The 25034-nt window shown below is 34.4% G+C and overlaps 1 protein-coding gene and 1 non-coding gene across 2 annotated transcripts; both read right to left on the reverse strand.

The window, feature by feature from the left end:
* Positions 1-11730: 11730 nt before the first annotated feature.
* NPBWR1 (neuropeptides B and W receptor 1) lies at positions 11731-12805 on the reverse strand. Its single transcript, XM_074205672.1, has one exon. It carries the CDS (start codon positions 12754-12756, stop codon positions 11731-11733), a length of 1026 nt encoding a protein of 341 aa, XP_074061773.1. The 5' UTR covers positions 12757-12805.
* Positions 12806-23978: 11173 nt separating this feature from the next.
* Positions 23979-24085, reverse strand: LOC141503634 (U6 spliceosomal RNA). Its single transcript, XR_012472978.1, has one exon. It is a non-coding gene; the product is annotated as a U6 spliceosomal RNA (small nuclear RNA).
* Between the last annotated feature and the right edge of the window lie 949 nt (positions 24086-25034).

Below are 25034 nucleotides of genomic sequence, written 5' to 3' on the forward strand. Positions count from 1 at the left end.
GTTTTATTACTTTGAAATGAGTGGAGTTGTCTTTAACTGAACTGAACTAAATCACATCTGCTTCCAAAAGGTTTTAGCATGTTCAATGGCCACATCCCAAAATTCCTTCTTGGCAGATGTACTAAACTAGTTTGAGCATAACTAATGTGCTTCAAACTCATTGATGAGTTAGGGGTTTGTCATCCTAAAGCATGTGAAGACTTGAGATCAATTTTTTTTTTCCAATGATCATGAAAATAGCTGAAACAAGTATTGTGGAACTTGTAGAGTTTGGTCAGACATGGAAGACACCAAGGTTATCCACTGAATTCTGGGTCATCACTAATCATCTTGATATTTACCATGCCCACTGAATTCCAATGACTCTGGAGGAGAGAGTGAGATTAATGACTGTGCACCTCTGTCTTACTTAAATTCAATTCTCATGTGAGTTAGGACATCACTTGGTGATGTCAATAGTCCTCTTCAAAACAAAGGACAAAAAGCAATAGCATTAAAGACTAGAAGGAAGACAAGTGTTAGATATCAGTACACAATATAGAAGATAAAAACTATTGCCTTATAATTACAAAAATAATAGACCACTAAAAGAAGCATAGACAGGAGCATGCTGGAGGCAATTCCATCTTGCTCTCTTGTTAAATGTTCAGTATGTACATTTATATACTACAATAAATGCTATAAATCTATTTCTGAACTCTATGTTTGTGCCCATTCCTTCACTGATGCTATGTATATTTTTTTTGGTGGGGTGGTGTTAATCCAGATACATGAGGCTAGTGATTTCGTTAATGTTTTTCATTCTATGACATTTTGGTAAATGTTGCATTGAAGTAAGTATGTCTACTGATTGAATGTTAAATTTGAACTCCTAGATAGAGGTTTGTGAGCTATAATTTTAGAATGTGGTCCCAGAGTAAATTTAGGGTAGCCAATCCCAAAGGACCCAACTACATGTAAAAGTGCAAAGGATAACTCCAGAGAAGTTATATCTATTTTACTTACCATAGCTTTTGCCTATATGAAGTAAAACTAAGTCCAGTGGGCACTGAATTAGTGACCTTTTAAAATATTTTTGAAACCAAACTCCAACATTTTGAAATAAATTAGTAAATTAGTATTAGTTCTACTAATCTGAGATTCTCCCAAGATAAGTCAACATTGATTATTGACCTCAAGGAAATCCTGAAGAAAGGGTGAATAAATGTTTTAACAAGAACTGCTATTTATAAAATACTTTATATATACTAGATCTTTTGATCCTCATAACAACCCAATAATTAAGGAACTATAAGCATAATTATCCCCAACTTACAATTCAGCAAATTGAAACTCAGATAAGGATTGCTGAGAGTAACCCAGATTGTTGAGTATCAGAGGCAGAATTTGAATCCTACTCTTTTCTGATTTCAAGTCCCTCAACTCCTTTTCTAAATACCAGTCTTACTAATTCCCAAAATTTATTTATATTTCCACTTAAAATCATATAATCTTTTAAATGGCAATTTCTATGTATACATAGAATTTAGAGCATGTTGAGTCTCAGAAATCTTCAAGACCAATCTATTCATTTTAAAAATGAGAAAACTGAAGCCCAGAGAAGTTAAGTGAAACACCCCAGGTCACACAGTTGAGTAGAAAAATGCAATTGCCATGTAGGAAAAGAAATATTATTGGAAACCTTAAAGGTCTTTTCTTATTATTTCAGGCTATTTTTAAAAGCATCAAGATAGCTCCATATGACTGTGTGACTGATATGAAACTCAAAAATAAATAACAGAAAATGATAAATTTGAGTTTCATATATTTTCCTGTCCTCCAAAGGAAAAGTTAATGAAATATGATCTAACTCTGCTTACTATATGATAGTAGTTAAAGAAGAAATGATAGATTCCCAAATTTCATCTTGGAGTCATATCCCCAAACATTTTGCACTTTTCTATATCATTCATTCATTTAACAAATACTTAAGTAGGTACAAGGGACAAAGCAGAGATTAAGTGCAGTGGGTCATACAAAAATGAGTCCTGTTCCCTGTAGCTCAGAAGACTTAAAATCTTGTAGTGGAATAAAGATGCCTCAACATGATACTTCTCCACTGCTCCACAACCATTGCTAATTAAACTAAACTAATTCATAAGACTTAAATTCTTCTATATTTCTTTCTCATAAGCCTAAACTATTTGACTTCAAATTAAAGGACAGTACTTAATAATGCTGGCAATTTGTACTTTGCTTAAAATAGAAAATATACTAAATAATAAACACTCTCAGTGCCAGTGGTCCAAGGCAAATCATTGGACCTCTGCTCAGCTCCAGTCCCATGGCAAAATCTAGAGGAACAGGACTCAGAAGCTAAGCAATTTTTCCCTTTGCTATACTATAAAAGGTGCTCTATAATGATGTCTGGTTGACCATTGCTATTTACTTCAAGTATCACTCAGAGACCTGAATCTGTCCCTCCTCCCATTGTGGATGCCATGGGTAACTAAGGTAGGCAATACCCATATGCAATAATTCTAGAGTTTTTCCTCACTGTGAAGTCTATCTAGAAAGTTCTGCTTCCTTCTCCCTCTACCCTGCATCTCCCATTCCCACTGATAAATTCTTCCCAGGATCTCCATTTGGAGGAAGGTCCCAGACTAGCCATCTTTCATTTCCTGGATTTTACCACCAGATAAAAGTAGGCACATTTCCCTCCTCCCTCACCATTCAAACTGCTTCCATTCTCTTTCATGTGTTGTTTTTCATTAGAATGTAAGCTCCTTGAGGAAAGGAGAGGAAAGACTGTTGTCTTTCAGTTTGCTTATATTGTTTTCACAGCATTTAATACAGTTCCTAGCACCCAGTAGGCTTTTAATAAATATTTAATTGAGGGGGCAGGTAGATGGTGCAATGGATAGAGTGCCAGCCCTAGAATCAGGAGGACCTCAGTTCAAATACAACTCAGACACTTGATGTTTACTAGCCACATGATCTTGGGCAAATCTCTTAACCCTATTGCCTTGCAAAAAAATAAATAAATAAATAAATAAATAAATAAATGCTTGTTGACTTGTCACTTGTTACCTTGCAAAAGACTGGCATAGCAATGGGAGGGCGCTGGATATCCACAATCTCAGAGAGGAGGAAGCTATAACAAGGGAAGCAATGCTTGAACTTTACCCTCAATCAGGGAGTTAATCAAGTCCTAGCTTTGTCATCTTTTCATGATCTAGTAGTCCAGGTACATATTGGTTCTTCCCCAGGCCATAAATATTAAAATCTTGAATGCTAGCATAAAGTAATTGTGAATGCATCATGTAGGCAATGAAGAGTCATTAACAGTTTTATGATCATTACAATTACATAATTGGAACTATGAGAAAGAAAACTAATCATCCTATTGGATAGAAAAGATTGAAGGGAGGTAAGAATCTAACTAGCAAAATCAGTTAGAAGGTAATTAATTATATTTGTTCAGGTTAGAAATAATAAAAGTCTGAACTATGGTAGAGCAATGGGAAGGGAACATTAAAATGCTTCCAAAAACATTTGGGAGAAAGATGTGTGAAATTGGATGAGGGGAGAGGGAAAATTGGCTCTAAATTTTCCAGCAAAGGTCCCTGGAAGAATGATGTATGGTACATTAGAGGTACCATATGATAAGTCATTTAGAACCAGAGAACTGAGGTTCAAAGGCAGTTAGGTGGCACAGTGGATTGAAAACCAGGCCTGGAGTAAAGAAGACCTGAGTTCAAATCTGGTTTCATATATTTACTAGCTGTGTGACCCTGGGCATGTAACTTAATACTTTTTGCCTCAATTTCTTCATTTGTAAAAATGAGTTGGAGAAGAAAATGTCAAATTTCTCCAGTAACTGTCAAAAAAGCATCAAATGGAATCATGAGGAGTCAGACATGATTGAAACCACTGAATGATAGCTACCTGAATTCTAATCCTTTCTTTGCTATGTTCTGTGTAACTTGGAACAAGTCACTTAACTTCTGGCATTTCTAGGTATAGATCAAATGATTTCTAAAGTCTTCTTCTGACATTTTTAATTATTATATTATTAGTAGAAGACTGAGTACAAGGTTTAAAGGGTTCATAAGATCCCCACCCATTTCCCTCAAGGTGAAATATTTCTGCAATGGGGATTTTTTTTTTCACAAGTACTCAATATCCTGAGGGTTAAACCAATCCAATAGTTTTAGCAGGAATATAACAATATAATGCTTACCTTGTAGTAATAAGCATTTGAAAAAAAAGAAAAAGGAAAACTTTCTGCTAATAGGACTTGATTCCCTCAGGTCCTATGATAGTAATAGCAAATATTTCCCTGAAACTTTTAAGATTGTGCAACTGATTTATCTATAATTATAAATCATAGAAGAGAAGGGAAAGGAGAGAAATGTATCTATAAGGTGACTATTTTATGATAAGATTGTATAAATATCTCATTTACTCCTAGATATATAGGAGAGTACCTTAGAAATCATTTAATTTCCTCCATTTATTTTGCAGAAACTTGGTCTCTTGAGGTTGGATGATGTTTGTCCTTCATTCTCTAAGAAGATCATAACATTAGGGAGATGGTGTCATGACAAGACCATGAAATGGATTTGAGTGAGGGGATGTTGTCCTAAGTCATCAGTCTCACTTTCTCACCAGAGCATCTGGATCCAGTGGCCAGGATGACTGATGATGGCCCTAGATGTTAGCAATGAGAGTTAAGTGACTTGCCCAAGGTCACACAGCAAGTAAGTGGCAAGTGTCTAAGGTTGAATTTGAACTCTGAGTCTTCTGATTCCAAGGTTAGTGTTCTATCCACTATGCCACCTAACATCAGAACTGGCAAGAGTCAGAATCTGGATTCAGACCTGGTACTCCAAGTTTAGCATTCAAAACTTAGCACTCTTTGAAAAATATCATTTTGGATATTAGATAGTGATTTGCCTTTATGAATTCCTATCATGGCTTCCAGAATGAAAAAATACTCATCTTGTTGATATAGTCATCACCTAGTCCTTGTGATTGTCCCTAAGCTCTCACTTCTACTGTGGCTAACAGAAAATTTCTTCTTTTTCCAAGTAACTACAGTTAGTCTTTGTTACATTGAGATCCTCTAAGATGTGCAATATGAATATATTTCTTTGAATTTATGATATTATCAATAAGGCTACTCTATAGGATACAGGTTCCAATCTATCCAAGCCTTCCAAGTCTTTTTCATTCAGATTCAATTTTTCCTATAAATTCTTCATGGAGAATCTAACTGATACACTATTCATCTTTCACTGGGTCTTTTAACATTTCAACAATTACTACCATAAAGGAAGTTTCCAGAAACATATTAGAACATATAGGTTCTTTTCCTTTTTCCCTAATCACTTTTGGAAATAGACCTATTCACAGGATAGGCAGTTTAATAATTCTTTTGGCATTAATTCCAGATTACTTTCCAGAATGATTGGATGAGCCCATAATTCCACCAATAATGAGTTAGTGTTTTAATTTTTCCTTAGCCCCCTCTAACATTTGCTGCTTTCACCTTCAATTATTTTACCAATTTGATAGGTATAAAATGATAATCAAGGCTATTTTAATATGCATTTAAAGCATATTGTATATAATTATAAACTGTTTTGATTTATTCATCTGAAAACTGCTTGCTCATGTTCTTTGACCATTTATCAATTGGGTAATGATTCATATTCTTAAAGATTTGACAGAGTTCTTTAAATATTTGAGATATTGGGACCTTTATCAGAGAAACTGTCTATAAATTTTTTTCCCCAATTCTCTATTTTTTTAGGAGTTTTTTGGCAAGGCAAATGGGGTTAAGTGGTTTGCCCAAGGCCACAGAGCTAGGTAATTATTAAGTGTCTGAGACGGGATTTGAACCCAGGTACTCCTGACTCCAGGGCCGGTGCTTTATCCACTGTGCCACCTAGCCACCCCCAATTCTCTATTTTTCTTGTAATCTTGGCAATATTTGTTTTATTTCTATAAACTGTTTTTAATTTACTGAAATTAGAATTATATATTTTATACCTAACTTTGCTCTCTCGTTTATTCATAAATTATTCATCTATCCATTCCATGTTGTTCTATGTTGTTCTAATTTTCTTGTAAGAGTTTTCTTTATATCTAGGTTATGTACCCATTTAGTCCTTATCTTGGTAAAAGGTATAAGATATTTGTCTATGCCCTGTTTCTGTGTTTTCCAGTTTTTTGCCACAATTTTTACCAAATAATGAAATTTTATCCTGAAATCTTAAATCTTTGCACTTGTCAAGTGTAAGGTTTTTAAATTCATTTGCTACTGTAAATTGTACGACAACTGTTCCATTGATCTACCTTTATGTTTCATAGCCAGTATCAGATAGTTTTGATAATTACTGACTGATAATATAGTTTAAGATCTAGAACTACTAAACATGCTTCCTTTGCATTTTTTATTAGTATCTTTGATTTTCTTGACATCCTGTTCTTCCAAATAAATTTTATCACTTTTTTCATTATTCAGAAAAACATTTTTAGTAATTTAATTGGGATGGCATTGAATAAATAAATTATTTTAAGTGAAATTCTCATTCTTATTATTTTGACTATCCATGAACAATTAATATTAATCCAATCATTAAATATGATTTTATTTGTAAACAAAGGTTTTTTATAATTTTGTTTCTATAGTTCCTTGGTTTGTTTTGCCAGGTGTACACCCAGATATTTTATGCTATCTAGAGTTACTTTAAATAGGGGACCTTTTACTTGTAGGGTTTTGTATATGATATATAGGAATAATGATGATTTATGTGTATTTACTTCATAACCTGCTACTTCACTAAAATTATTACTTCAACTAACTTATAAAGTTATAGAAGGGCAGCTATGTGGCGTAGTGGATAAAGCACCGGCCCTGGAGTCAGGAGTACCTGGGTTCAAATCCAGTCTCAGACACTTAGTAATTACCTAGCTGTGTGGCCTTGGGCAAGCCACTTAACCCTGTTTGCCTTGCAAAAACCTAAAAAAATAAAATTATAGAAATTCTTGTTTTATTCCATAAATTAAAAAATATAAATTATATTTTTAAAATTCCACTTATTAAATATGTGAATAATCTCATATTTAATTGTGGTGATAATATATGTATGTATATGGTCATATATATGTAAGTATGTTTATATAGATACATATGCAGTTTTATGCAATAAGAAGCTTAAGTTTTAATTTAATGGTCAGTTATATTTGTAATATATATTTTAAAGTATAATAAGTATTCTGTTAATTGGAAGTATTTATGTGTACTGCATACCACTATGTATTATAATACATTACCATTGGAATGATTTTTATCATTATATGATGTTTATCATTATAAAAATTGCAAATATTTAAATAAACTATATAATTTGTTACAGCTGATATTTTTTCATTTTGTGGGGGGAAAAAACATAAAAAGAAACTAAGCAGCACTATGTTATTGAAGGTGTTACAGAAATCACCAGTTTTGTTAGTGTTTACTAGTCACTACAACCATTATTATTTATATAGGACATGATGAATTGAAGTTATAAGTATCTTTCTTTCCATTGTATTATTTGATTCCTTTCATTTAAATCAGTAAATGGAATCCCTTCTCCCCTAACAATGTCAATAATCAGAGTTGCTTGTACAAATGATGATGCATACTCACCTATTTGATCAAAAAATGTTATTTCTGAACTCCAATTTCTTATTTAGGAAAAGAGGGAGTAGATTTCTTTAGCAACACTTGCCTTGAATTTTGGCTCACAGGTAATTGCTAGAACATGATATTTGGCCCTTTCATAGAAAAAGGGGAATTCTTTTAACTGGTACTGAGCAAAGCAGTAATAAGTGAAAGAAGCAGCAATATAATTTACAGGATCTGTTCCAAACAGTCTTCTATTAAAATTAATTAGAACTTCATTAGAGTGCTGCATAGTGAAGATTAGTAACAGATTTCTGTCAAAATCCTTCACCTTCAACTGCAACAAAAATTCCCCCTACACTCCTAAATAGAAATAATTTGATAGTAAAGCATTACCCACTCGTGATTGTGTACACTTATCTCATTATTTGGTCTGTTTTCTGTTTTAACCTCAAGTCCAGAAAGAATTTTCAACATGTTCTGCATAAATTCAAAAAAATTGTTCCTATTTTCAACAACTATAGCATGGTAGCACTTCCCAGGACTCAGAGAAAAAGAATTTTCTGAATATTTTTTTCAGAAAACCAACTCCTTACCTTCTTGCTGTTTAATAATAAGTACACAGTTTACTGGAGATGGAAATGGCAAACTACTCAATATCTTAGCCAAGAAAAGTCCATTGTCAGACACAACTGAATAACCAAACAGCAAAAAATAGTCTTAGCTTGCTTCAAAAAAAATAATTCACAGTCATAGTTAATCTCTATGGATTAATATTTCCAATTCATGCTTCAGACAACTCTAATGAAAAGAGTCTAAGAATGGTGAGTCAAAATTTTAAGTTCTATTCTTGTTTCCATTGGCAAATCAACCAAAAGATAATATAGTGGAAAGAGTAATCAATTGGAAGTCAGAAGACCTGACTTTTACACATCTGACCACTTGCACAAATCAATTTACCTATCCTCTTCATAACTAAAATGAGGGAGTCAGAAGAGATGATTTCTGAGACACCCACCCTTCTCACTTTGTGATTTTGTTTTTCTCTGCCTTAGTTTCCCTACTCCAGAAAATAGGAACCAGAATATGTTGCTGTGGTTATTTTGCCCACCCTACTAGAATATTGCTATAGGACACTGGAATTGTATTGAGAATTCTGAATCCTTCCTCTTCATTAATTTCAGGCAATATATACCATTATCTGTGGTTATAAGTAATAGGTAATGTATGTGCGTGCTGGAGTGGAGGAGAAAGTGTACATTGTAATATGTTGGTCATTTTCCAGTGACACTAAAAAATAAGCAAGATTCTCTCATTTTTAGTTATTTGAATGATGAATTAGGGAGGGTAAGTTAATTGGAGAGCAGAAACAGTTGTGTTAGAAATTAGGTCTTCTCTGATTTATCCCATCAGCCATTCTGATTCTAATTAAAGCTATTTGTCTAAATGTAGGAATAAATTTTCTGATAGTTTTCTTTCCTCCCCACCCCCCACCCCCACCATGTTTTTGGCTTACCTGTCAGTTCTACATTTTTATTAATGGTTTAAACAAATGAATGAAAGAAAAGGATATGTGTACAAAGGGAAAACCATCATAGCAGTATGGTGGCAATGAAAAAGTCAGAAAAACAAGTGAATGTTAGTAATATGCATAAAAACTTCCAAATTTTCCAGAATATCATTACACATAGCTATTGGTTTTTATTTTAAGTACTTCCAAGATGTACTATCACAATTTGTACACTTCTAAATTAGATCTGCAAATACATAAAGTACATTCCTGTCATAAACAAATTAAAACAACAAAAAAGATATTTTAACTCTCAATATCATTAATATTTAACAATATAAATAAGGAGAGTAAGAATACCACAGGTAGTTAGTACATGTACAATAGCGAGTACAAGTTCTAAGTAAATTCTTGCTTCTGTTAAGGATGCCTACTTGAATTTTTATTTACCATATTACTCCAGATAATAAGTATGAGGTTAGACTAATATTATAATAATAACTAACATTTATATGGCACTATAGCTTATTTCACCCTCACAACAACCCTGTGAGGTAGGTAATGCAGATATTACTATTTTGCAGTTGAGGAAATTGAGGCTCAGAGATTAAATGGCTTGACCAAAGTCATAACTTGTAAGTGATAAAGAAAAATTCAAATCCACATCTTCCTGACTTTAAATTTAGCCCTAGCCATCATGCCAAGTTGCAACCATGCATATAATGCAATTGGTTACTACCAAAAGAAATAACCTGCCCCTCTCTGTGGCTCAATGTAGGACAATAGCCTTTATGTACAATTTTGTTGTTCAAAGAATCATTTTAATAAGTCTTGGTGAATCAGAGGTGCCAAAACCTTCCATTGCATCCTTACTCACATATCCATGACTTGGACTTCTGTGTGCTCAAAAACATGATAGATTACAGAACCACTTAGAATAATTTGTTAATAGTTCTCTCCACAATCCATTCTGATTGCACTCTAATCTAGCACAGTGCCTAGCATATAGTACATAATTAATAAATTCTTATGACTTGACCTGATGGGAATTCAAATGAGTCTATGAAAAAAAATCACATTTGCTAAGCTAACTGGAATTGACCCTCAATGATTTGTGCTATGCAAGAAATTCTCAACTGGTCACAAGTTTGCTGGGAATTGGATGTGGAGATACTTTGTTGGAAGATGCAATTATGAACATATTTGGGCACTCAGACTATTTTAGCTCCAATGTCCAATTCTACTGAAATAAAGCTGGGACAATGTGCTTTTGCAGTGAGAAATCTTTCTACAGTAGGTGGCTCCAAAGCCATAGGTCTGAATATGCTTGAGCAGAATTCTCCCCCCTCCCACACACTTGATTTTTTCTACAAACCCAGAAATAAGCTGGTTATAAAGCAGGAAATATAAGACCTTGGTTTTTTTTTTGCATCAAATCCAGCAAGAAGGGTCACGAAAAATTCAAACACCCAGAAAGGAAAGGTTGTATTTGGAATCTTCCTCCTCCATCTGGAAAGCATTGATTTTACTCCTGTTATATCAAGTTTATCTCAAATAGGTCTGGAGCATGGTCTACCTCCACTTCTATTGACCAGAGAAAATGGCAGTTTCACTGAATACAGTTTTAAGAGGGAAAAAGACAATGTCAAAATGATTGTTCTTCTGCATTGATCTTGCTCTCCTCAGAGACGTCAGCTAAGTCAATTAGGACTTCTCTATATCTTTCTTTCCTTTCTTTCCTCCTTCCCTCTCTCCATCTATCCCATCAATTAATCAAGAAGTAGTCATTTTCCTGAGAGGAAGTTCAGAAAGGGGAGCAGAAACTTGTTACTCCTTGAAGCCACTTTCTCCTTTTGAGAGCTTCCTTAAAGAGAATTTTATGGTCAGTGTCTGCCAGTTTTAGGACACTTCCTAGCTTGTCATTCTGACCCTCTAGAAAAAATTATTTAATAACCAAGAGAAAAAGACCCTCACTTTGATCCCAAAATATAAAGCGAAAAAAAGGGGGGAAAGAAGAAAATAGGCATCCGAGTAAAACAGAGCATGGAGCACAGAAGGAGGTTGGGTAGATGAATGAGTGCTGATTTTACCATTTTCCTTTTATTTTTCTTTACAAGACCCAAATCTTTCCCCCAAAACTCAAATTTTGTTTGACTTTAGTTTGATGGTAAAGGAAAGGTTTGAATAAAAACACTGAGGAAAAATTGTTAGTTCTCTCCCCCCTCAAAAAAAAAGTTGTTGGGGGCGGCTAGGTGGCCCAGTGGATAAGAGCACCCGCCCTGGAGTCAGGAGTACCTGAGTTCAAATTCGACCTCAGACACTTAATAATTACCTAGCTGTGGGGCCTTGGGCAAGCCACTTAACCCCGTTTGCCTTGCAAAAACCTAAAAAAAAAAAATGGAAAACGTTTTCACGTTGACAGAACCTGAAAAAAAATTAAGGGAAAGAGTTTGATCTTGCTACCTGACCTTTTTCCCTATGAACGCCATAATAATTCAGACCAAAGAGAACAAAGTGTGTGGACAGGAAATGAAAGAGAAGATTCCCAGAGGAACCCCAGACTTCAGGAAGAGGCTCGACATTCCACCAGCTTACGAAAGCTTCTACGAAAGTTGTCATCGAGGAAAGCATAGAGGAAAGGGTTGAGGCAGCTATTAGCATAGCTAAGACTGGTAATGAAGTAGGAAATTCCAATGATGAACGGAGTCTGCGGAATATCTGTGGTGAGGGCCACCACAGTGCTGAGGTGATAAGGCGTCCAACAGAAGAGGCACACAGCCAGGATGATCAGCACCATGAGGGTCACACGTTTCTTGGCCCGATCCAGCGCTTTGGCATGGTTGTCCAGCTGCATGGCTCGCAACTTACACAGCATGATGGTGTAGAGGATGCAGATGGTGGACACGGGGATGGCAAAACCCAGAATGAGTGTGTAGATGCGGCTCACCTTCCACCAAAAGCTTTCTGGCTGAGGAAACACCAGGACACACTGGAGGCGACCCTCCTCCTCGTAAAGGTGGGCGAAGATTGTGAAGGGCAGGACAATAAGGGTGACCAGAAACCAGACTGCCAAACTGACTGCCTTCGCCGCCCGGTAGGTACGGTAGGCCATCTTGCGGGACTCAACAGTGGCCAACACCACCAGGTAACGGTCGATGCTCATTACTGTAAGGAAGTAAAGGCTGGAGAAGGTGTTGTATTGGTCGATGGAGATGATAAGCTTACACATCAGCTCCCCAAAAGGCCACTGCAATAGGAGGTAGTCAGCAATGTTGATAGGCAGCACCAGCGTGAAGAGCTCATCCGCAATGGCTAGGTTCAGGATGAACAAGTTGGTGACTGTCTTCATCCTCGGCGCCCGGAGCAGGACATAGAGCACCGCCGTGTTGCCAGTCAGTCCCACTGCACAGATCACTGAGTAAATGACCGGCACAACTATGTACAGAGGCTGCAGGAGCAGATCAGGGCTGGAGGTGTTGTGACCCCGGGGTTCTCCCGCATCTTCCCTAGTCGGTTCCTGGGAGCAGCCCATTTCTGGATTTGGGCAGGACAAGTTCGCCGGTCCGGGATCGGAAGATAGGTTGTACATCTTCCTAAAGCAAAGGATCACTGGGGTTCCAGAAAGTCTGCGTGCACTCTCGGGAGTCTGAGGTGTGGGGAAAGGTGGAAGTAAGAGAGAAAAATCTATTAGGGATGAGAGATATTCGCACCGGTTCTTCCCTCCCTCCCTCCCTTCTGCCACTCGCAACCTAGTCCCTCAGATTGCAATCTCTATATTAGTTGCCTCACCACACACCCTGTTGTTAGAGGAGAGCACGACCTCAAAAGCAGTTCGGAACCAGGAAAAGAGATCCTTTTCACCTGTGGCTTTTCAAAGTTGCTGTGGAAGCACTACTGCCAGTGCCTGAAGCCAGTGCGACATAGGTTACAGGCAGCTGAAGACCTATCCCGTCACTTCTAACTTCTTTAAGGCTGAAAAATGATTATCAAAGCACAAATTAGGACCTCTGGGTTCCAGGTTCCTGATCCACAAAATAATATTTAGCTATGTTGGCTAGGAAAACTCTGCCTGTGTGTGAATCATTCCCCTACCTGTTGGTATATCATTGTAACAGTAAACAATCTCAAATAAAATAAAGGGGGGGGGGGGTGGAGAAGGTTTTTCTTCGCAGTCTTAAACCACCTAAAACTCGCCTTTTATGAAGAAATACATTCCATTTACAAATCACTGAAATACATTTACAACAGCAAATCCTGCCTCATTTATTAAACATTTGTTGTTACTTTTGCCTGTTTCTGAGTTAATAGTAATCTGTACTTCTTTTTCTCTAGTTTTCTTTAATATTTAATAAGCAAACTTACCTTGGTAACTTCCTATTTTGGATATCCTTCAGGGTGTACTGGTGGTCGAATATAGCCGCAGTTGTAAAAACTAAAAATTTGAAGTTCAAAACGGGTAAGTCTGGACAGCTCCGAATCACTGAAGGTCTGCTAGGCTGCTGAAATCCTGGACAGCTCTTTCTAGTCTCTCACTTCTAGCAGCCCAGCTATAGCAAAACCGAGCAAGACCGCGCAGACGCAACTACAGTCAACTGGGCAGTATTTTTCCTGTTCTTAAAAAGCAAAATGTGCTGTTGGAATTGACGGCCTATTATTGGTAACTTTTTTTCTGTAAGAAATAAAGCATTTCTATGACAATAGCTTAATTAATGTAGATCATAATTTAGATTATCATTAATTAAAAGTAAAGATATTTCACTTTTTGAATGTTTTCCCCAGTGGCTAATATAAAATTACTTTAGTTCAGTTGTGGTAAATTATTCCCATTTCTATACTAAAGGGACTTAAGTAAATATAGATTTTAAGTTTAAACATGAAACACTTCAATAGTGATAAGTATATTACTAAATTCAACTACCTTTGCAAATTATTTCTTGAAGACATGGTACTTTAAATCAGTACAAATAGAGGTAGAAAGTATATTAGACATAATAATAATAACTAATATTTTAACAGCACAGTAAAGTTTGCAAGGTAGTTCACATATAGTCTCTCATTTCATCTTCACAAGAACCATGCTAGCATTACAGCAATTTTGTAAATAAAGAAATAGGAATAGACAGAGGTTATGATTTCCCAAGGATAGCTAATATCTGAAAAAGATTCAAATGCATGTCTTTTTTTACTGCTGCTACAGTATTCTCTTAACTAGACTACCTGTTAGAGTTCGTCCTACTACTTTTATAGAAAGAGTGATAGAAAAATAGCATTAGAAAGATTGTCAGATTGGAGATTTAAAGCTGGATGGGATATTAGAAGTAATATAGTAAAATGCCCTTATTTTAATGAGAAACAGAGGCCCAAAGAAGTTAACATGCCCAAGATCATACGTAGCAAGAATCTGAATTCAGGCCTTCTGACTCCTAGGTGGCATGATGGATAGAGGACTGGGGTGAGAAAAAGGAAGATTTATTTTCCTGAGTTTAAATCTGTTCTCAGACACATAATAGCTGTGTGACCTTGGGCAAGTCACTTAAGTTTTTCCCCCTCAGTTCCTTATTTGTAAAATGAATTGGAAAAGGAAATGGTAAAAGCAAACAAAAAAACACCTTTCAGTATCTTTGCTGAGAAAAGACCAAATGGGGTCACAAAGATTCAAACATGAGTGAAATGATTCAATCAGAACAAAATTCCTGACTCCTGATCCATTATGCTTTCCCCGGTACCTGGAACAAATGATTATTATTACTCCTACAATTCATAGATAAGGCTCAGAGAAAGAATTACTTCTTAAATTTTCAGGTAATATACTATAAAAAAGGAAAATTTATAAAATTTCCTTACTGTTCCATAATCATGTGAGATATATATATTCTATAATTTTTAAGAGTTACATTCAGAATTTAAAACCAAAATCCTACAATATTTTGTTTACAAGAAACATTTGAAGCAGAGAGATAAACACAGATAAAAGTAATAATAATCCAATAGGATGGAGCAAAATATATTAGACTTCAACTGAAGTTAAAAAAAAAAGTATGGGTAGTGCTCCTGATCTCAGATGAAGTAAAAACAAAAATCAATCTCATTAAAAGGGAAAAGGAAGGAAACTGCATCTTCTTAAAAGACACCATTGGTAATGAAGCTGTATCATTACTAAACATGCATGCACCTATTGGCATTGCATCCAAATTCCTTGAGGAAAAGCTGAGTGAATTATAAGGAGACATAAACACCAAAACTTTAATGATGGGGGACCTCAACCTCCCTCTTTCAGAACCAGATAAATCTAACCATAAAATAAGCAAGAAGGAAGTTAAGAAGATGAATGAAATCTTAGAAAACTTAGAGTTGATAGAACTCTGGAGAAAATTTAATGGGGATAGGAAAGAAATATAACTTATTCTTGGCAGTACATGGTGCTTATACCAAAACTGACCATGTACTAGGACATAAAAACCTTATACTCAAATGTGGAAAGGCAAAAGTAATAAATCCACACTTCTCAGACCATGTTGCAATAAAAATTGCATGTAATAAAGGGTCATGGAAAGATAAAAACTGATTGAAACTAACTTAATTTTAAATAATGGGAGTATCAGCAAATAATAGAAATATCAATAATTATATCCAAGAAAATGATAATAATGAGACATCATACCAAAACTTATGGGATGTAGCCAGGGCAGTTTTGAGGGGGAACTTTATACCTCTAAATGCCTAGAAGAATAAAACAGAGAGAGAGAGAGAGAGAGAGATCAATGAAATGGGCATGCAACTAAAAAAAGCTAGAAAAAGAGCAAATTAAAGATCCCCAAGTTAATATCAAATTAGAAATTATGAAAATCAAGGGACAGATTAATAAAACTGAAAACAAGAAAATCATTGATCTCATAAAAAATAAGTATTGGTTTTATGAAAAAGTCAATAAAATAGATAAATCTTTGGTTAATCTGATTTTAAAAAAAAGAAAGAAGATAATCAAAATACCAATATCAAAATCAAAAAAAAAGTGAACTAACCACCAATGAAGAGAAAATTAAAGAGATAATGCAGAGCTATTTTACCAAATTGTATGCCAATACTTTGGATAACCTGAGTGAAATGGATGAATATTTACAAAAATACAAATTTCCCAGATTAACGGAAGGATTTACAAACATTTAAGGAACAATGAATTCCTATTCTACATAAATGGTTTTAAAAAATAAGAGGAGTTCTGCCAAGTTCCTTTTATGGCACCAACATGGTACTGATACTTAAACCAGGAAGAAGCAAAACAGACAGAGAAATTTATAGACAAATATCCCTAATGAATATCAATGCAAAAATCTTAGATAAAATTTTAGCAGTGAGACTACAGCAAATTATTGCTAGAATAATACCATGATCAGGTAGGATTTATACCAAGTAAACAGAGATGATTCAATATTAGAAAAACACAGAATTGGAAACTGAGGGGAATGAATTGGGGAATGGCTAAACAAATTAGGGTACATGAATACTATGCAATACTATTATTCTATAAGAAATCATAAATGGTTGGACTCTAGAAAAGCATGAAATGATTTAAGGGATCTGATGCTGAGTGAAGGGAGCAGAACCAAGAGATTGTTCTCTTGGTTCTACACATTAATAACAAAATTGTGAGATAAACAACCTTGATGAAAGCAGCTCCTCTCAGCAGTTCAGAGAGCTAGGACAACTGTATTAGACCAGCTATCCCCATCCAGAGGAAGAAAAACAAAACAAAATGAAACACACACACACATACAGAATGACCCTTCAGAATCTGTTGAATACTTTATAAAAATTATCTCTTATGTATTTCTTTCCCTTAATCCTAATTCTTCATAGCAAAAATAACTAATCTGTAAACATATTTATCAAAAAATATGTATGTAAAATGCTAACCTGACTATTTGCTGCTGAGGGGAGTGGGAGATGGGAAGGCAGGGTGGATGGAAATTTTGTAACTTAAAAATATACACGAATGAATGAAAATAAATAAATATAAATTTTTTTAAAAGAGACTTTAAAAAAAGAAAAACATTCAACATAATTGTACATATTAATAGAAGACCCAATAGAAATCATATGATTATCTCCATAGATACTGAAAAAGTCTTTGATAAAATACAATATCCATTCCTATTAAAAACCTCTAGAAAGTTTAGGAATAAATGGAGTTTTCCTTAAAATAATAAGTAGTATATCTAAAACCATCAACAAATATATATATATATATATATATATATATATATATATATATAATGGGAATAAACTCAGAGCATTTCCAATAAAATCAAAGGAGAAACCATTACTATTCAATATAGTTTTAGAAATTCTAGCTGTATCAATAAGAGAAGAAAAGGACATTGAAGGAATTAGAATTGGCAATGAGAAAGCAAAACTTTCACTCTTTGTAGATGATCTGATGGTATATTTGGAAAACTCTAGAAAATCAACTAAAACACTACTTGAAACAGTAACTAAATCAAAGTAGGTATATTCCCAAGTAAAATCCAGAAACTGTATGAACACAATTATAAAGCACTTCTTACCCAAATAAAATTAGATCTAAACAACTAGAAAAATGTCAACTGCTCATGGTTAAGTAGTGTTAATATAATAAAAATGACAATTCTCCCCAAATTAAATTATTTATTCAGTGCCATACCAATCAAACTACCAAATAACTATTTTACCGAACTAGAAAAAATAGTAACAAAATTCATCTGGAGCAACAAAGATCAAGAATAGAAAGGGAACTGAGGAAAAAATGTAAAGGAAGGTGGCCTAGCTCTACCAGATCTAAAACTATGTTATAAATTGGCAGTCATCAAAAATTACCTGGTGCTGGTTAAGAAATAGAGTAATGGATCAGTGGATTGGGATGGGTTCAAAAGAAATAGTAGTAAATAACAACAATAGTCTACTGTTTCACAAACCCAAAAACATCAGCTTCCAGGATAAAAACTTATTATTTGACAAAAATTGTTGGGAAAACTGGAAAATAATATGGCAAAAACTACGCTAGATAAACATCTCACATCCTATATGAAAATAAAGTCAAAATGAGTATAGAATTTAGACATAAAGGGCAACATCATAGATAAATTAATAGACCAAGAAATTATCTATCAGATCTATGGAAAGAGGACAAATTTATGACCAGACAAGAAATAGAGTACATTCTAAACTTCAAAATGAATGATTTTGACTATATTAAATTGAAAGGCTTTTTTTTTAGGTTTTTGCAAGGCAATGGTGTTAAGTGGCTTGCCCAAGACCACACAGCTAGGTAATTATTAAGTGTCTGAGGCCCGATTTAAACTCAGGTACTCCTGACTCTAGGGCCGGTGCTCTATCCACTGTGCCACCTAGCTGCCCCAATTAAAAGACTTTTGCACTTATAAAATCAATGCTACCAAAATCAGAAAGAAAGTAAAAAGCTGGGAATCTTTACAACTAGGAGTTCTGATAAAGGCTTCATTTCTAAAATATATAGAGAATTGCATCAAATTTATAAGGTAACAAGTAATTTCCCAATTGATAAATGGTCAAAAGATATGAATAGGTAGTTTTCAAATGAAGAAATTAAAAATTACAATAATGTGAAAAAATGCTCCAAATCATTATTGATTAGAGAAATGCAAATTAAAACAGCGCTCACTCCTATTAGATTAACCAAACTGACTAAGAGGGAAAATGATCAATGTTGAAGAAGTCTATATTTATTATTGCTTTCTCTGAATTAATGATTGCTACTAAATTCCTTTCACTTTAGTTCAACACATGCAAAATATATTGTGTTGCAGCCTCCCATTCTAACTTTATAGGAAACTTTGTGTGTCTTTTTTTTTTTCAAATAATGTAATGCTGGGTTCTGTTTTCTAATACAATTAGGTCTCCTCTTCCTCTTTATAAATAAGTTCATCTCATTCACATTCATAATTATTATTTTTAAATAAGTACTTCTCTCTATTATCTTATACTTTGCCCTGTCTCTGTTCTGATTTGCTTCTTTACATAAAATAAACTAAAATAAAGAAATTTTATATAACATTTTTGATTTATAAATGCAGTAGGGGAAAGGAACAAATATTTTATAGCACTTCCTATGTACCATGCACTATGCTAAGCACTTTATAGAATAATTATTTCTTTTGCTAATTTGATCCTCACAACAACCCTGTGATGTGTCTTTATTATTCCCATTTTACAGTTGAGGTAACTACGACAGAGATTTAGTGACTTGCCTACTAAGTCACTCAAAGAGCTAGTAAGTATCTGAGACTAGATTTGAACTCAACTAACTCAGCTAACAGCTGCCTCAACAACATTCTATTTCTTCTTTGTTGTATATTCTTACCCATGTCCTGCTCCAATTTCATATTTTTACTCTTCCTTTCTTTTCAACTCCTCTTTACATTTTTTTCTGTCATTTGAGGTTATTTTATTTATAACTATTCCCCATTATGTTCTCACTCTCAAACCCCATTCTCACTCTCCTGGTTCCTGTCTTCTCCTATTATTCCTTTTAAGTTTAGTGCATTTCTATAAGAAAACTTTATGTTTGTTTGTGTTTGTGTGTGTGTGTGTATGTGCTTGCGTGTGTGTATATGTGCTTGTGTGTGTGTGTGTGTGTGCATGAGTATGGGTAGTTATGTTTAATTTTTCCCTTATTCAGTTCATGGGATGCTCATTTTCCATCTTACCACCATTATTATACATTTTCCACCCTATACAATACTATTATGTGATAGAGATTTCCTTTCTCTTCTTTCTTCTTCTTCTTTCTTTTTATATTGGTATATTTCTAAACTTCCATAAAGCAGTTTGCAGCATATTGATTCTCTTCTATATCATTAAATGCCACAATTTATCCAAAAGTAATTTTTTATGAATATAGAATAAATCTTCCCAGAACATCACATTTTAATAAGTTTCCTTATTTCTTTCTATTTTTCAATTTAATTAATTTTATACAATTCATCATTTTATTCTGCTGGTGCACATTGCACAACAAATTTCCTCACTGCCTGAAATCTAAGTTTTTTATCTGCATGAACTGAGCATTTGGACAGTTTTGCAAAATTACTAATTAGTTCTATCTGATATACTATCTAATAAGTGATTAGATCAGAAAAAATAGTTGAACTGCAAATGCATGTAGAGAAATAAGAAAAACTTCAGAAACTATATTAACTATAAAAATAACTCATCATTTCACTAAAATATGCCTTTTTAGGCACTTTCCCCTCTGAAATTAGAACTTACAACATAATATAGTTACCTTGAGACAAAATAATTTAGTTACCCTGAGAAATATTGGAAAAAGATGTTTCACTGGGACTTGAGAAACAATGAATAGCTTCATATTAGGAAGAAATTATAAATATATAAGTTAAAAGTTTAAAGAAACACATTTAGTGGCAGCTAGGTGGCAAAATGAATAGAGCACCAGCCCTGGAGTCAGGAGTATCTGAGTTCAAATTCAAGCTCAGACACTTAATAATTACCTATCTGTGTGATCTTAGGCAAGTCACTTAACCCCACTGCCTTAAATAAAAAAATTTAAGGGGTGGCTAGGTGGGGCAGTGGATAAAGCACTGGCCCTGGAGTCAGGAGTACCTGGGTTCAAATCCAGTCTCAGACATTTAATAATTTACCTAGCTGTGTGGCCTTGGGCAAGCCACTTAACCCCATTGCCTTGCAAAAATCTAAAAAAAATTAAAAAATTAAAAAAAAAAGGAACACATCCTCATGCATAGTATGATTGAAAAAAGAACCATATTGAAAGTCAGGGAACATGGATTCCAGGAGTCATGATGAAAAGAAATTTACATATGAAACAGATTTAATAAATTGGATGACAGCTCCATATTCAAAAGAATACCAATGAATTGGACAAATGGGACAAATTCATTAATCTTAAATCAATAGGGATTTGTAGACTCATAAATTAAGAATTAGAAAGGATCTTAAAGATCATCTAGTCCAACTTCATCGATTTACAGATGAGGAGACTGGTATATCAAAGATTAATCAATAAATGAGACAATAAGCATTTACCATATGCCAGACACTGTCTTAGATACTTATAATACAAATAATGAAACATTCTTTACTTTCAATGGCTTACATTTTAATGGATGAGATAAGTTTGTGGGTGTTTATAACTGTGCATGAATAACTAAAAAGAGAATAATATAAGGGGTGGCTAGGTGGAGCAGTGGATAGAGCAACGGCCTTGGAGTCAGGAGTACCTGGGTTCAAATCTGACCTTAGACAATTAATAATTTACCTAGCCATGTGGCCTTGGGCAAGCCACTTAACCCCATTGCCTTGAAAAATCTTTAAAAAAATGATAGAGAGAATAATACAAAGAATGCAAGGTAGTTTGGGAGGGAAGGTATTGGCAATTGGAAATAAGAGACAGTTTCATGAAGAACTTAATATATAAAAACTGTATCTTGAAAGAAAAGAGGGATTCTATGTGGCAGAGATGAAGTATATTCCAGGCTTAGAGATGGCCAGTGAAAAGTAATGGAAATAGTAGACAGTATCATATATATAAATATATATTTATATATATGAAAAAGAAAGAATGCTAGTTGAATTATACTTTATATCAGGGAGGAGAAGTGATATGCAATAAAGAGAATAGAACTAGGTCTTGAAGAAGCTTAAAATCTAAGTATTGGTATTTTTAAATTTTATTCTACAGACAATTTGAAGCCATTGGAATTTATTTTGGAGGAGGGGGGAGTATCATGCTCAGATTTTTACTTAAAGAAAATCACTTAGATAGCAATGTGGATAATAGATAGGAGTAGGAAAAGACATGAGGAAGGAAGACCAATTATGAGACAATAGCAAAAACCTAGGTATGAGTTAAAGAGGGACTGAACTACTGAGTCAAACTGGAGATTATGTGGTGGTAGAAATGGGAAATTTTGGCAATGTATTAAGATTTCAAAGTGAGAAACAAGAAATAGTTAAAGATAAGTCAGGAAAGACTGCCACAATAGTATTAACTAAAATAAAAAAATGGGTAAGTTTTAAAGAGGGGTGGGTTTACTTGGAAAGAGGGAATGAGCTCAGTTTATGCATGTTGAATTTGAGATATCTCTAGGATGTTCAAATTGCAGTGTTCAATAGGTTGATTATTGATTGTGAACAGTTCAAAATAAATACTGGAACTAGAAATATAGAGATATATAGATCTTGAGTCATTGGTATGAAAATGATAACTTTTTTTTTAATTAAAGGTAATAGTCTTTGGTCTTTGTTTAAACACCACAATTCTTTCCCTGGATACAGATGATATTCTCCATCACACATACCCTAAAATTGTCCCTGATTGTTGAACTGATGAAATGAGCACATCCATTAAGTTTGATCATCACCCCCATGTTGCTGTTAGGGTGCACAATGTTCTTCTGGTTCTGCTCATCTCACTCATCATTAATTCATGAAAATCCTTCCAGGATTCTCTGAATTCCCATTCCTCCTTGTTTCTAATAGAACAATAGTGTTCCATAATGTACATATACCACAATTTGTTCAGTCATTCCCCAACTGATGGACAAGTCACTCAATTTCCAGTTCTTTGCCACGATAAGCAGAGATGCTATGAATATTTTTGTACAAGTGATGTGTTTACCCTTTTTCATGATCTCATCAGGGTATATACCCAGTAGTGGTATTGCTGGATCAAAAGGTATGCACATTTTTATTGCCCTTTGGGCATAATTCCAGATTGCTCTCCAGAAAGGTTATATGAGTTCACAGCTCCGCCAACAATGTATTAGTGTGGGGCAGCTAGGTGGCACAGTGGATAAAGCACCAGCCCTTGAGTCAGGAGTACCTGGGTTGAAATCCGGTCTCAGACATTTAATAATTACCTAGCTGGGTTGTCTTAGACAAGCTACTTAACACCATTTGCCTTGCAAAAACCTAAAAATAAAAACAAAGACAATGTATTAGTGTCTCAGATTTCCCATATCCCTCCCACATTGATCATTGTCCCTTCTGGTCATATTGGCTAGTCTGAGAGGTGTGAGATAGTACCTTGGAGATGCTTTAATTTGCATTTCTCTAATCAGTAATGATTTAGAGCAATTTTTCATATGACTATGGATCACTTTGATTTCCTCATCTGTAAATTGCCTCTGCATATCCTTTGACAATTTGTCAATTGGGCAATGGCTTGGTTTTTGTTTTTTTTAAATTGTACTCAGTTCTCTATATATTTTGGAAATGATTCTTTTGTCAGAAATACTAGTTGTAAAAATTGTTTCCCATTTTACTACGTTTCTCTTGATCTTGGTTACAGTGGTTTTGTTTGTGCAAACCTTTTTAATTTAATGTAATCAAAAATTATCCAGTTTATTTTTAATGATATTCTCCATCTCTTCGGTTATAAACTGCTTCCCTTTCTATAGATCTGACAGGTAAACTATTGCTTGCCCTAGTTTGCTTATATTATTGTCTTTTATGTCTAAATCCTGTACCTACTTTGATCTTATCTTGGTATAGGGTGTGAGATGTTGGTCTAATTCAAGTTTCTGCCATAGTAACTTCCAATTTTCCCCAACAGTTTTTATCAAAGAGAGAGTTTTTATTCTAGAAGCTAGACTCCTTGGGTTTATCAATCAGCATATTACTATAATAATTTCCTGCTATCTCTTTTGCATCTAGTCTATTCCATTGATCTACCACTCTATTTCTTAGCCAATATCAGACAGTTTTTAAGACTAATACTTTATAAAATAATTTTAAATCTGGTAGGGCTAAGCCACCAAAAATATGGAACACTTCATGAATTTGCATGCCATCCTTGTGCAGGGGCCATACTAATCTATTCTGTATCATTCCAATTTTAGCATATGGGCTGTCAAAGAAAGCACTAAAAAGTATCTCTTTCCCTTAATCCTAATTCCTCATGCCAAAAATTATTAATTTGTAAACATGTTTAACAAAATATGCATGTAAAATGCTAACCTGATTGTTCCCTGCTGAAGGGAGGGTGGAGGGAAATTTTATAACTTGGAATTACTACTCTATTCTACACCTACTCCATGAGGTAGATGTTATTATTATTTCCATTTACAATTGAGGAAACTGAGGGAGATAGAAGCTAAGTGATTTACTCAGGGTTATATGGTTTGTAAATCCCTGAGGCTGGATTTGATTGACTCTGTCCAGCTCTACTAAAATATAAAAAGAAGAAAGGATTGAGTGAATCAAAAATTGAACACAAATATTTTATTAAGCAAATTTAAATGCTGATTGTTGTTAAACTGTAGAGCTAAATAGAATTTGCTAATTCTTTTCAGGAATCTGAAAATTTGCCCAATGACTGAGCATTCCAACTTCATTTGGACATAAGAGGAGAGAAAAGATCAATTCTATTTTGTTTGATTTTTCAATATTTTTATACTAGTTACATTATTCTCCCTTACATATCTTGACCATAATTTGGTGGTCCAACTTTCATCTTTTCTTGAATCCTTTTCCCCTTTATAATATCCTCTACCTTTCACTGTCTTTGCTTCTACATTCATGCTGCTCAAAAAAGAAAAAAACTGGAGAAAAATTACAAAATTGTGCTAATTGGTTCCACAGCAAATTTATGTTACATAACCTAACTGGAGTCTCAAAATTAAAAGTCAATCTTTTGATGTCATCCTATCCCCATTTACTACCCCTCTCAGCACAACAGTTCTAAAGCTTTTCTTTCCTTTTCAAACTTTACCCAGCTCTCCTCAGCTGAGAACCTTACTGAAGTGAAACCCATTCTCTGTGGAGTAGTTAGGGTGCTCAGTGGGTAGAATGCTGGACAGAGTCAATCAAATC

This window comes from Macrotis lagotis, chromosome X (genome assembly GCF_037893015.1).
Source record: "Macrotis lagotis isolate mMagLag1 chromosome X, bilby.v1.9.chrom.fasta, whole genome shotgun sequence".
NCBI lineage: Eukaryota > Metazoa > Chordata > Mammalia > Peramelemorphia > Peramelidae > Macrotis > Macrotis lagotis.

Coding starts and splice junctions, on each gene's coding strand:
- NPBWR1 (XM_074205672.1), bottom strand. CDS start 12,756: ATGTACAACCTATCTTCCGATCCCGGACCGGCGAACTTGTCCTGCCCA.